This window comes from Coturnix japonica, chromosome 3 (assembly GCF_054131305.1).
Source record: "Coturnix japonica strain WE chromosome 3, WE-NBRP24, whole genome shotgun sequence".
NCBI classification, from domain to species: domain Eukaryota; kingdom Metazoa; phylum Chordata; class Aves; order Galliformes; family Phasianidae; genus Coturnix; species Coturnix japonica.
The window spans coordinates 16,315,346-16,329,006 of record NC_140665.1 but is presented as its reverse complement, the minus strand read 5'-3'; the positions used below and the strand labels follow the sequence as shown (position 1 = coordinate 16,329,006).

Sequence of the window (13,661 nt, the reverse complement as noted above, 5' to 3'; positions counted from 1 at the left end):
TTTCATCAATGAAAATGTGCATGTATGGTACAGTCACCTCTCCACCATCTACAATAACAGAGGGCTGTTATTTTTTCCTTCCTGACTTTCTTCAGTTTTCTACCTGGCAAAGCCGTCCCCTTTACACTGTGCTATGAAATGTCAATGTTTGATGTTTCCAGAAGCACTAAGTGCAGCGTCAGGCTGTACTGTTAATGGAAAGCACAGCTCACAGGTACTGTTTAACATGCCTAGCCTCTTCAGTCCAAAGTTTAAGACGTTAATGGCAAACTTCAAGCTTTGATAGTGGAAACTGTGGTTGATTGGCTACAAAGTTTAAGACGTTAATGGCAAACTTCAAGCTTTGATAGTGCAAACTGTGGTTGATTGGCTGTTTGGATTTCCCCTTTTTTCTGTTTTTTTTCAGTTTAGTGTGCTTACACCTCTCAGTCGTACCATAGAGCAGTGGTTATTCAGCAGGCGCTGTGTGAGCGCCATCTTCTGCCTCACTGAGGTACGGCTGTGCTGGGACTGAGGGCGGGCTGCCTTTAACTAAGATGGCGGAGGAGGGCGGGTCGTGCAGGTGCCGCCATCTTGTGTGAGGGCAGCCCGCTAGCGCTGAGCTGGCCTTGCTGGGCCTGACGGGAGAGAGCGGCGGCTGTGCGGGCGGGGGTGGGTGTCGTGAGGTGAACGGCGCTGAGCTGCTGCAGCCCCATGGCGACCTACTTGGAGTTCATTCAGCAGAATGAGGAGCGCGACGGCGTGCGCTTCAGCTGGAACGTGTGGCCGTCCAGCAGGCTGGAGGCTACGAGGATGGTGGTGCCGCTCGCCTGCCTGCTCACCCCGCTAAGGGAGCGCCCCGACCTGCCGCCCGTGCAGTACGAGCCCGTGCTGTGCAGCAGGAACACATGCAAGGCCGTGCTCAACCCGCTATGGTACGTGACTCTGAGGGGTCGGGGAAGGTGGGGAGCGGCTGGTTTGTGTGACTTGTATCAGCAATAGTGCGGCCAGCAGGAGCTGCCTGAGCCTGAGAAGAGAGGTGTGTCATCAGGGAGGCTGTTAGGCTGGAAATAATAGGGACGTGAGCAATCCTGTTATCATTCTAGAGAGTGTTATGGTGAATGGTGGAACTTAAAGATGCTGTTTATGCTGGTGTTATCCTCTGGGCTGTGGTGTTCACTTGATTTCATGCTTTCTATACGTCCCCTTGCTTACAGGCCAGCTCCAGTATGAGTATTGGTTTTCTTTGGAGTTGTGCTGGGAAAGTAAGAGGGATAATCTTTGTCACAGAGTCATGTTACTAATGTACTTCCTTGGAGCATTGCTTTGGGCTGCAAAGAAAACAGAAAAGCTAGAAAGAGGAAGTAGGAAGAGGTCAGACCCATGAAGGAAGAATAAGGGCAGGCTTCATTGCACTAGCAGTCAACGTAGTGTGTCGTAATGGGCTGAGGAGAGGAAACTCCTTGAGGCAGAGAGCAGCTAATTTGTTCTGTGTTGGTACAGGATGTGAGTGAATGGCTTCTGCAGCTCTATGACTGCAGTACTTGTGTGCTGCAACTGTACAAACAGTGAGGTGACTGAGATAAGCCTCAGCATAGTAAAAGAGTGATTAGATGCAAATGTTTGCTTACTGCATCCGAAGCTTTGACAGTCTGTTGGTGATCCCTCACGCTAACAAGCCTGGAAACAGCAGGATTAAATGAGCTAACAGGCTTTCTGGTATTGGAACAAGATTCTGAATCCCAAAAACTATCCGTCGAGTTGAAGTGTCTGGTATTTTGTTTCCTCTTCATCAGCACAGACATCTATAAAGCCGGGTCATGAAATTGTTCCTGTTCTTATACTAACACCTCACCTTTCCTTTGCAGCCAAGTTGACTATCGGGCCAAGCTCTGGGCCTGTAATTTCTGCTTTCAGAGAAATCAGGTACGTTGAAAGAACAATCAGCATTTTTTTTCTTTTCAGAGGGTATTTTATTGATGATCTCACTGTGCAAAGGGTGCTAAAAGAAACAGAAATTCTGCTTGTCTAGATTTCATATTGTGGACTTTTCTCTTGTTGAACCCGGGCCAGAGTACTTGCTAATGGGTCTGTTTTGCTAGTGATTTTAATAGCACAAAGAACATGGAAAATAGATAAAAAGCCATTTTATCACATGTGCTTCCAATGTGGTTTTTGGTATGTGACTTTTACTGTTCTTGCCAAGTATGAAGTTTATTAGATTCGGGTAGACTTTTACTATCAGAAACAGTCACGTGGCTAAGCAAGTTTTGGTTGTTGTGGTTACTGCTTGAGTCCTGTTATTAACTTACACTGGGTTGATTAACTGTTGGTAGTGCTGGCCACTGTCATACGTGCTTAGCAAAGCAGCTGTACAGGGCTCTGATGAGTTAACCAGGTTGGTACAGTTGGTAGTAAGTAAAGAACTGAATAAACACATCATAAGCAGGGCAGCCTCTGTACTGCAGAGGAGAGCCCCACATTTCTGCCCTGTAACTTGTCCTAATTCTTGGTCCTGTTTTTCAGTTCCCTCCAGCATATGCAGGCATATCTGAAGTCAACCAACCAGCTGAACTTATGCCTCAGTTTTCAACAATCGAATATATAGTGCAGGTAAATCATACATAGGCAAGTTTGTGGTCTCCAAAATTGTATTCTTTGTTATCTTTTGTATGCATTTGTTGTACTTAAGATAATGGAAATAAGTAGCACTCATGTTAAATGCTTCAGATAGGGCTCATTTTATTCTTTTTCTGGAGTCATTGGGCAAAGTGTCAGACAGCCTATGTACAAGCCTAGTAAATCCATCTCTCTCCACATTAGCGAGGCCCACAGACTCCATTGATCTTCCTGTATGTAGTCGACACGTGCTTGGAAGAGGAGGACTTGCAGGCGCTGAAGGAGTCCCTCCAGATGTCCCTAAGTCTGCTGCCTGCTGACGCTCTAGTGGGGCTCATCACATTTGGCAGAATGATCCAGGTTCACGAGCTGAGCTGTGAAGGGATTTCTAAGAGCTACGTGTTTAGAGGCACTAAGGACCTGACAGCTAAGCAGATACAGGTATGTCCTGCCATCTGTTAGGCCAGTGGCTTGTTCCTCTTAGCTGTGTTGCAACCACCGCTGCTATTTCAAGCACCAGGCTTTTGGGGAGGAAAGGAGGTTCAGTGCTCTTAATTATTTTTATGCTATTTCACTCCCAACACCTCTCCTGTCTTTTTGCTGCTTTAAGTTCTTTAAAAACATGCACGTGGTAGTTTTTTATATCTCACATAGTGGAGTCATTAATGTTTTCCTAATGAGAGTGCAAACATTGATTATTTCAGTTTTTAATTTCTTTAATGCTACAAGGTTATGGGCTTTAGACTATATTGCTTGAAAGCAAACAGTGTGTAGTGCTTGATTATGAAGTCTCCTCTGCCTCCTTTTCTTCTTTTCTGTAGGATATGCTTGGTCTTTCAAGGCCGGCTGTCCCTATTCAACAGGGAAGGCCTCTTCAAACTCCAGAGCAGCCTGTTATTTCGAGCAGGTGAGTGCTACAGAAGCGCAATCAGCAAAGAGCAGGGTGGGTGTTTTATACCCTTTGGGATCACACTTCTAAACCTATGTTTTCCAAGAGGTGCTTTTGTAACAAAACGCAAATGGTGTTGTCTTGTCAGAGTTATTGTCCTGCATCAAGTGATGCAAGTGGGTGAGATTTACTAGGGCAGTGTTTTAGCCTTCTGTGGTGTCTTGTTTTTGCAGTTACAAGAACATCATTGCTAGTCAGACTGGATTTCTTCTTGATAAGTATAGCATAGCTGTCTTCAGAAAGCATATTGTTCAGGGGTCAAATGTGTTTAGAGCAGGAACCTTTTTGGTTGACGACTTCATGGGGCCCTTGTTTATGAGTAACAGTCCTTGCTTGGATGAGTAAAATAAACTCCAAGAAACAACAATTGGTGGGCAGGCAGTGACCCCTGAACAGTGAAGCCCCATTTGCCTCTGTTGAATGCAGTTGTTTGCTTTTATTCTCCACTCCTCTTTTCCTGTGGCAGCTCCTCTACCTTTTGGTAGACTAAATCACCACTAAGGTCCTTTTCTGTGCTGTGAGTGACTTTGCTTTCTTGTCAGTTCCTGATGGCTTCCTTTGATCAATTCTGTTACTTTGCCTGTTAGCTTGGATTGTCTGGACGTAAAGGAACGTGCTATGTAACATTTTGCTTTTTGTTAAGTCTTCCAGTGTAATTAAAGTGTGCTAGGAACAGGGGCACACTTAAAGTGGGAAAACATTTCAATTTTTCAGGTTCTTGCAGCCAGTACATAAGATTGACATGAATTTAACAGATCTCCTTGGAGAACTTCAAAGGGACCCGTGGCCAGTGACCCAGGGAAAGAGGCCTTTGCGTTCCACTGGAGTAGCTCTTTCGATTGCAGTTGGCTTGCTAGAGGTACTTTTATTGCAGCTGTTTGTTAGGGATGAGCTGGTCAAAGTAAACACATGGAAGTCTTTGCTGAGACATGTACAGGTCTCAGTGCACATTGGTTTGCAGCCCAGTTACTTTGAGATGCAGTGGCATATTTTGTCTGTGCTGATGTGTGGCATGAGTTAGCACCAGCTGGTGTAGAGTGGGCTATAGGAATTTATATTTAGCTGTAAACTGTGTGAAAGGTGCAGGTGTTTAAAGGTTTCTAATTCTTACATATATTGCCATGTGAAGGTGATTGTATGTACTGTGATTCTTTCTGTTGTTTCTTTGCATGGGTCATCTAAGGTTGAAGTAAAAAGAATTGAAACTGCCTGCTTCCTGTTGTGATGATTGCTGTAGTTTGAGTCTCACCTAGAGGGTGCCTGTCAGGAAATGTCTTGCTGTTTTTCAGGCCTGCCTGTAACAGAGATAGGTCCCAGATGGTGTTGCAGAATAACGTACAGATTCCTCTCTAAAGAAACCACTGTCCTCTCCCTGAGTTCTAATATAAGATCTTGTCTTTATTTTAGGGCACGTTTCCAAACACAGGAGCCAGAATAATGCTATTTACAGGTGGTCCGCCAACACAGGGACCAGGCATGGTGGTGGGAGATGAATTGAAAACACCCATTCGTTCTTGGCATGACATAGAGAAGGACAACGCGAGGTTCATGAAGAAGGCCACCAAGGTACATGCTGGTGTCAGCTGGGGGAGAAAACACACACAGCAGCTTAGGCTTGTTGTGTGTGCAGGGGGTGCTTAAAGGCAAAATACAAATGCAAGTGTTGGAATACAGAATGGGGTTGGGAGGAAGGAGATGACCCAAACCTATATAGGCAGCTGTCCAGTATCATTCTGTAGGTCATGGAAGTCTTATTTTCTTTATATGGAATTAGTATGTCCAGACATTTGCATGGATGTTCACAAAATGCATGAGCCTTTCTGTGTGTTAAGCTATGAGAATGGTCAAGGGATGGGTGAGAGTCTTATTGTTAGTTACTTCTCCAAGTATGGTCGTGTTCCTTCTCAGAAGTATTTCAGTGTTCTCATCTGGCTGCTGGGGAGTGGAGGTCCTTTTGCCTCCTGTAGGAGAGGGGAAAAAAACAAGCCTGTATTCCAAGAACTGGTGATTTCTAAAAAGGCTCCGTTTTCTCTTAACATATGAAAGAATAGTTAAAATATTAGGTGTGAAATGTGCCTGTCAGCTTAGAGGCATATTCCTTCATATTCCTTAATGTTGTTTGTGTTGTCTGTTCTCCCCAGCACTATGAGACTCTGGCCAATCGCACTGCCACCAATGGGCACTGCATTGACATCTATGCCTGCGCCCTGGATCAGACTGGACTGCTAGAGATGAAATGTTGTGCAAACCTCACTGGGTATGTCTGCAACAGGAAACACAAAGGTGGCACTTTTATTTCTGGAGGGGGAGAACAGTTTGGAAAGCAGTTAGTTTTCTATGAGAGCAAAAGGGGAAGATTTGTGTCATTTTATTCTAAATTGTGGTTTGAATTTACCAGGAGTTACATGGTAAACCTCCCCTGATCCCAGTCCACATTTCTGAAGCCTCAAAGTAGCGTAAGAGTTAACACTGCTGGTAGAAAACTCAATGTCCTGCTTTGGAGAAAGGTATTCTAAAGCATGATGCAACATGTCTTGCAAAAATGCCTTCTGTCTCCTTCAAGTGCCCTGGCAGGTAGCAAGAAGCATCCTTTGCAGAACTGGTGGGACATAGATCCCCTCTGTTGTGTGTGCGTGACTGAAATGCTATCAGAATAGCAGAGCTTCAGGCATGGTGGGTAAATGCTTTCATTGTGTTGGCCAGATTTCCTCATGCTTAACAGCTCATTTTGCTTTCTTAATGGAGGTAGGCTGAGCAAAGCTCTCTTCTGGGTAGAGGTGTTTGTAACCAGTGAAAACAGGAGCATTTTTAAGGCAGCTGAAGGGATGACAAGAAACATAGCTTAGAAAGCAAGCTGGCAAAGGTGGAGCACTAACTTGTTTGGCTTTGGAGGCATCCATGAATATGTTCCCTGATGCAAATTCTACCTATGCAAAGGCATGCTTTAAAACAGTTTGTCTGTATTTGAGTGCATGAGAGTTGGAGGGGTTTGTATCCTTGGTGATATACTTCTAGCTCTCAATTGTTTCAATTCCCTTGCGTGGCTTTTTTTTCCTTCTCAGAGGACACATGGTGATGGGAGATTCCTTCAACACTTCTCTCTTCAAGCAGACCTTCCAGCGGGTGTTCAACAAAGGGCTCAATGGGGAATTTCGGATGGCTTTTGGTGCAAATTTGGAAGTGAAGGTGAGAGATAAGTTTAATTAACTGGCACTGATTTAGAAGTGCAAGTGCTGTTGATTGGAAAAGTTGACTAGGTATTTACGTGTAGAAAATTCTCCATCTTTGAGGTCAGCTGTAGTGCCTTCTTTGGAAAAAGCATCATGCTGGAGTGAGGGAAGGCATTCTTTATTTGAAATTTTATTAAATTTATGGTTAAAATAATAATAATAATAAAAAGCTGCCAACTGTGGCAGTAGGGGTGACCTGTGAGAGTACTCAAGGATGCTTTCCATGGTAGCCCTTTATATTCACCTTCTGATTGAAGCTGAGCACCTCATTCAGTCTATGTGTGTTCCATCTGACTAACTTGATTTTTTTGTTTAAGCATTTTTGTTGTCTTGTTCTAGACATCCAGGGAGCTGAAAATTGCAGGAGCTATTGGACCGTGTGTATCCCTGAACGTGAAAGGACCCTGTGTTTCTGAAAATGTACGTTTCCAATGTGAAAAAACATAGAATGTGAGAAAAGGCAGTGCTTGCTAGACTGAGTTCTTGACCCCATAGAGCTGTCTTCTAACTGTATTGCCATCAGTAACTTAATCCGCATCCTGAAGATAAATATACGGAAGGATCGCCTCATGTCTCTGATCAGAATTTAACATGAGCTGGCCTTAACTGCTGCCAAATACAAAAGGCTGTTTTCTTTTCAATTCTGTGCAGGAACTTGGAATTGGAGGAACATCTCAGTGGAAAATTTGTGGTCTGGATCCCTGCACAACTCTGGCCATTTACTTTGAAGTGGTAAATCAGGTCAGCCCTGGCTTTTCTTTTTTTGTCTTCATTTTTATGTACCGACTGTTTGTAACAGTGTTTTGCTCTGTAGCATGCAAAGCCAGCCTATGTTGAGGGCTTTCTTTGTTTAATTTGCAGCACAATGCACCGATACCTCAGGGAGGCCGAGGGGCTGTACAGTTTGTCACTCAGTATCAACACTCCAGCACACAGAAGCGTATTCGTGTCACCACCATAGCCAGAAAGTGAGTACCTCATGCTGATTCTTTGGCAGAATCGCAGAAACTCTGTGCTGGTATTGCTTTAGCTGGTTATTGCATTTGTTGGCCGTGGAGTATTTAGCATGGGGGTAGAAATGTGGATTGGGTTTTGCTGGTGACAGATTTTGCACTAACCCTTTACTAATCCTTTAGCTGGGCAGATGCACAAAGTCAGCTTCAGCACATAGAAGCTGCGTTTGACCAGGAAGCAGCTGCTGTGCTGATGGCGCGGCTGGGAGTGTACAGAGCTGAGTCTGAGGAGGGACCTGATGTGCTGCGATGGCTGGACAGGCAGCTGATCAGACTGGTAAGACTGATGGAGTGCACTGAGCAGCAGTCAGTGATCACTTTTCAGTTAAAGTGATGTCTTGGAATGAAAACACCGTTCTTTTTCCAGACTGACTTTTGCTTCATTTGTGCTGTTTGTGGTCTTACAGTATGTGATAACTGCGAAGGGAGTATGATCAGTAAGCTGGTGATGGGGTAGGCAAGCATCCCATTGTGATGAAAGAGTTAAACCTTGAGATTAAAGAAGTAATAGTGAAATGACAATGCAGGTGGGAAGGGTCCTCTACAGGTTTCAACACTCTGCTTCAGCAGGGCTAGTTTCATGTTCCAGTTAGATGCTGTGGGTCTTGTTCAGCTGAGTTTTTATGATCTCCAGGGATGGAATTTCTCTTGGTAGCCTGTTCCAACATTTGATCACAGTGTGATTTACTGTTATTATTTCTTATATCCAATTGGAATTCTAGTTTCTTCAGTTTCATATTAGGTAGCTATGCACAGTGTAACACTGTATTCAAGACTGAACAAACCTAGCTTTTTAGGGCCCTGTTCCTTTGCCAGCTTGCTGGCATCTGCTGGCCTTGCTTCAGTATATCCATGTCTGTCTTGAACTAGGAAGCCTTAGACTAGATGCAGCATTCAGATAGGATCTCAGCAGGACAAAGTTCAGGGGAGTTATCACTTCCCAGCTAGTTACATTGTTCTGTGCCTTCGTACTGTCTCTCTCTTCAGATTTCACAGGCCTGAATTGCCACAATCCCAATCAGTTCTGTCTTAATCTGAACACTTGTGAATTTCACACTAACAGTTCTGGAACATGAGGTGCTGGAGAAAAAAGGGAAAATATCAAATAAAAATTTGAGCACCAAAACACACACGGATATACTGTGTGCTGAAATGATTGTGGACTCGTTTGTGGTTGATTAACACAAAAAATTAAATGTATTAAGATAAAGGTCACCCTGCTAGTCACATAACCAGGCCAAACCAGCCCATAAAACCTTGACAAACTACTTGTTTCCAGTGTAGCATCTAGTGAAATTTTAGTCTGCTGCTGCTTTAGGAGGAAGTAGGAGATGCTGCAGAAGCATTTAATAGCGTGCAGAACACATTAAGTATGATGATAATTCAATGGGAAAAAATGGGTGGTGCTAGATGCACTGTTTATTCTTAAATAACTTTGAATCTGGATTCAAAATGGAAGATTTTTATGTGCGTAAAATGATAAGGTGGTTATTGTCATTCCTGTAAGATACAGAAGCTATTGACTTAAATAAGAATAGCCTGTTAAGTTCTTGCTGCCACGTTCATGACTTGTTTGCTCTGTTTAAAAACATACAAAACCTATTCCAAAAGACGTTGATTCACAGAGAGATATAAACCAAGTCTGCATTTTGCTTCCAACAGTGTCAGAAATTTGGACAGTACAACAAGGATGATCCCAACTCCTTCAGATTGTCGGAATCATTTTCTTTGTATCCCCAGGTAAGAACCTTCCTGCAACTGTGGGAAAAGTTTGCAAGGGTGAGTGATGGTAAAGCTTTTTGTATCATTAATTAATGCTTTTTGAATGTGTTGGGTGGTCTTGTAATGCAGTGCTACAAATAACTGGTAAGTGAAGAACTCTGGGAAGTTCAATGGGAGATTGTTTTCAGGGGATTTGCTGTTTACAAGGTGCAGCAGCTTTGGCAGCTCACTGACATTTCTCACTCATCTTTCTGGTGCAGTTCATGTTCCATTTGCGACGCTCGCCATTCCTGCAGGTCTTCAATAACAGTCCAGATGAATCTTCTTATTACCGTCACCACTTTGCTAGGCAAGATCTCACCCAGTCTCTTATTATGATTCAGCCCATCCTTTATGCTTATTCATTCCATGGACCTCCTGAGGTAAGTGTTTAACAGAGAGAAGTGAATCAAACCAAAGTAAAGAGCATTCAGTTGGGATAACATTAGTTCATAAAAAGGTTCTTGTCTATTAGTTTTTCTTAGTTAAGTAATTACTAGCAATGAGGCAATGTACAATACAAGTTATATTTTCCGTAGGCATATGGCTCTCTGAAACATTCGTATGTCAAGTAGCCCTTGACAGACATGACACTCCTCTGTACATGCGAGGCTGAGCAAGTTGTTCCCCTGAACTGTAAAGTTAATATTGTTTTGAGTTTTCAATGACGATTGACCTTTATTTTCCATAGCCAGTGCTTCTGGACAGCAGCAGCATTCTTCCTGACAGAATCCTACTGATGGATACTTTCTTCCAGATAGTTATCTACCTTGGTGAGGTATGGTGAGATGTATTCTGAACTCTCCTCTTCCTGCCACGCATGCAAACAATGCTACTGTTAGTACAAAATGAACCACTTGCAAAGCATACCCCTGGCATAGTGACATCATATGTATGTTGCCAGTTGTAATGAATAAAAATCCTGCTGGAGTAGTTAAATATATGTTCTGCTGTGAGAAATAGCCATCAAGTTAGCTTGGAAACAAAGGGGAACTTTCCTTGCTGTGCCTGGAAAGGGCCAGAAAAACCTGAAGCTAAGTAGAGCAGAGAGACCCGCAGTTTGATTTGTCAGATATATAACCAGTTGCTGGGTTTTGACACTTAAATACTGCCACTCTGAAAGAAATCAGTTATGAATTTTGCCAGCTTCTGCTTTTTAAATACTGGATCTTCTTTACAGCTGCTCCTGTACTGAGGTGTGGGCTCCTTCTGAACCTCCAGACTTAGATCAATATCTAAAGCTTTGGCTTTCCAGTGCCTTTTTGGTATAAAGTCCCATAGATCTGTGTTGGAATCCTGTCAGGTTTTATAAGGGAGCACTGAGCTGCTGCAGCTTGATGATAGAAACATCTCACACTCTGAAGAAGTTACGATGTAGAGGGTGAAGGTGGCTTGATTCTCTCTTCTTTCTCTAGAAATGTCCCTTTTATTTGATTATTTTTTTCAGTTTTGTTTAGGGAGCACTTTTCATGCAGTTTTTTCTACCTAAACATGACATCAAAAGGAATTTAAATAAACTCAGCTTGGCATTTGGTCTGACCTTCCTGCTAGTGAATTTTTTGGAGAGGTGTTTTAACTCTTCTCTTTGTTTTTGAACTGAGCTACTGACTTTTTATGACTGCTACGTTTCAAGTTTGGCATGGTAACTTGTGACTGCTCCATTATTGTCTCCCCTCATTCTTCCATGTGGTATTTGTCCTCTCTGAAGAGTGAGTAGTGAGTTGTTTGGTCCATGCAAACAGAAGTTGGATGATGGAGTCAATAGTGACAATAAACCTTCCCAGGTTACTTCAAACAGTGCCTACCTACCTCAACTATTGGGAAGCAAGAGACTCATCAGCTGGGTAAAATTAGACAGTGGAAATGTTAAATATGTGAACTGCAAGCATATAGAGGGATTATCAACTACATGTGGATCTTGGAAAAAGCATAAGGCAATGGCTGTTCCACTTAACACCATGTCAGATTTGGAATGTCATTGATTTATAAATGCTTTATGCTTTTAATTTGAGGCAGGCAGAAGCATAATGGCTTGAAGTTCACTTTGAACAATTTGCTCTCGTAAGGCACAGTCTGCTACCCAATTCTGTGTTTAGTGCATGTTCTTAACTTAAGGAACAGACAGAAACTAAACAATGCTATTGACAGAATAGTGAAAGCGTGTGTTTGCCCTGCTCTATGTAACCAGAAATGCACGTGATGTTCTGTTACCTTAAGATGTGCTGATTAAAAAGGGGAAGTCTGTAAACATCTCTGCTATCTCTTCATTTTTTCCCTATGCTTGTGAACAGACTATTGCACAGTGGCAGAAAGCTGGTTACCAAGACATGCCTGAATATGAAAACTTCAAGCACCTGCTGCAAGCTCCACTGGATGATGCCCAGGAAATCTTGCAGACCAGATTCCCAATGCCACGTTATGTCCACACTGAACATGGGGGCAGTCAGGTAAGTAAGGAGGTTTTTCCAAGAACCTTCTCTGTTGAGCAAAGCAAATATCTGTCTTTTCTTGCTTTACTAAGTAAACAGTTCTGTAAGTTAAACACAATGGTAATTTAGCTCTTAAAAGTACAGAGCTTATAGATTTTTCTCATGTTTCTTTCAAAACAACTTGTAAATCTGTAACACGTTGTAGCAGTACTGTTATCTTTCTCATGGGAGTCACAGCTATGTGATAAAGCCTTTCCCAAATGTTTATCCTTTCAGAGCACTGCCATTAAAAGTAAGCAGATTCTTAGATTTAAGTCCAGTGAAATTGTTTATGAAACAAAGCTATTTCTGAACTCAGAAACTGGCTTCAGTTAAACAAGTACTTCCCCTGTAAAAGCAGGAGAACATCACCAGTCTTGTATCTGAGGAGATAAGTCTTAGGGGAGCTGACATTTATGTCATACTGCTCAAATGTTTTTCCCATGTTTTGTCTTTATAGGCCCGATTCCTGTTGTCTAAAGTGAATCCTTCTCAGACCCACAATAACCTCTATGCATGGGGACAGGTAAGCAATGGAAGAGCCACCTGTGTTTGTGAATGCTATAAAATGTACATTCAAATAATTGTCTGCATAGTAGCTGTTCTGTTTTATCCCATAGTATTTGGCCTCAGACTGGGAGTGGGTTGTATTTGTCCTGCTCTTCTTATCTAACAGCTTTTTGCAATATATATGCGGTTGGCTTTGAAGATCTTTGGAACAGTGCTTTGGAATACAAGAAAACAAGGTTATTTCTGTGCTCCAAATGGTCTGTGATGAAATTACTGTCTGACACTGTGGTAGCTGTAGCGTTTTAAAAGACAACTGTGTGAATAGGTTTGTCTCTAAGGCAGGTTAGATTCTTATTCAACCTGATAATTGACATCCACTAGCATACAGATACCTATAGATCTGATTTTTCTATGGATTATAGTTTTTACTGTTTTCTGCCTTGTCTCTGTAGAGGCTTGAGCAGAAACCTTCCTAATGCCTTGGAAGGAAGAGGCTTTTCTGCAGTAGTGCAGGCGGCACTGAGAGATATTGTTGATGCTTTTGTCACAAAGTAGCACCTTTTCTAGTAGTCTGCCCTTCAAGGGGAAAAGGTCAACAGCTGCATGCTGACATTTGATTTGCTTTTGCTTAGTCCTGAGGGCCAGCAGCACTATTTCAGGCTCAGTATTTAATACCTTAATTTATCCACAGGAATCAGGAGCCCCAATCCTGACTGATGATGTCAGCCTGCAGGTGTTCATGGACCACCTCAAGAAGCTGGCTGTATCCAGTGCGGCGTGACTTGATGGAACCCAGAAGCACAAATGGGATCGTTACTTATATATCAGTGATGATGGGAGAGGAACGATTTATTTACATTTCTTTTTAGACTGAGGTTTTTAAGTATTAAATGAAATAAATACACGGGGAGAGCTTAGTACTTTACCCTTCTAGATACTAATTTATTTGTATTCCTTTTTATCTCTGTTGTTTACACTGCTTTTCTCATACCGTATCAGGAGCCAAAGTATGTTTTATGTGGTGTAGCTTAATCCGTGATGATCTGTGGGCTGAGGTGGTGGCTTTAGGCAACCTGGGGGTGAATCAGTGGTGAATAAAACTGGCTAAGAAAGGCGTTAACACTGAGTGCTG

General features: G+C 42.7%; 1 protein-coding gene across 5 annotated transcripts; it reads left to right on the top strand.

The window, feature by feature from the left end:
• The first annotated feature begins 619 nt into the window (after nucleotides 1-619).
• On the top strand, nucleotides 620-13,470 carry SEC23B (SEC23 homolog B, COPII component). 5 transcript variants are annotated; one of them, XM_015857017.3, is made up of 19 exons: nucleotides 620-914; nucleotides 1,848-1,905; nucleotides 2,506-2,592; nucleotides 2,803-3,039; nucleotides 3,420-3,505; nucleotides 4,262-4,406; nucleotides 4,955-5,113; nucleotides 5,689-5,804; nucleotides 6,610-6,733; nucleotides 7,117-7,197; nucleotides 7,429-7,518; nucleotides 7,639-7,745; nucleotides 7,914-8,067; nucleotides 9,453-9,530; nucleotides 9,773-9,934; nucleotides 10,243-10,329; nucleotides 11,843-11,998; nucleotides 12,480-12,545; nucleotides 13,221-13,470. In XM_015857017.3, exons 1-19 carry the CDS (start codon nucleotides 694-696, stop codon nucleotides 13,308-13,310), a joined length of 2,304 nt encoding a protein of 767 aa, XP_015712503.2. In that variant the 5' UTR covers nucleotides 620-693; the 3' UTR covers nucleotides 13,311-13,470. The 5 variants fall into 5 exon arrangements, with proteins under 5 accessions (XP_015712503.2, XP_085398933.1, XP_085398935.1 ...); XM_085542807.1 differs by lacking the exon at nucleotides 4,262-4,406; XM_085542808.1 differs by lacking the exons at nucleotides 620-914; nucleotides 1,848-1,905; nucleotides 2,506-2,592; ... (2 more) ...; nucleotides 4,262-4,406; nucleotides 4,955-5,113 and adding an exon at nucleotides 5,946-6,054.
• The last annotated feature ends 191 nt before the right edge of the window (nucleotides 13,471-13,661 follow it).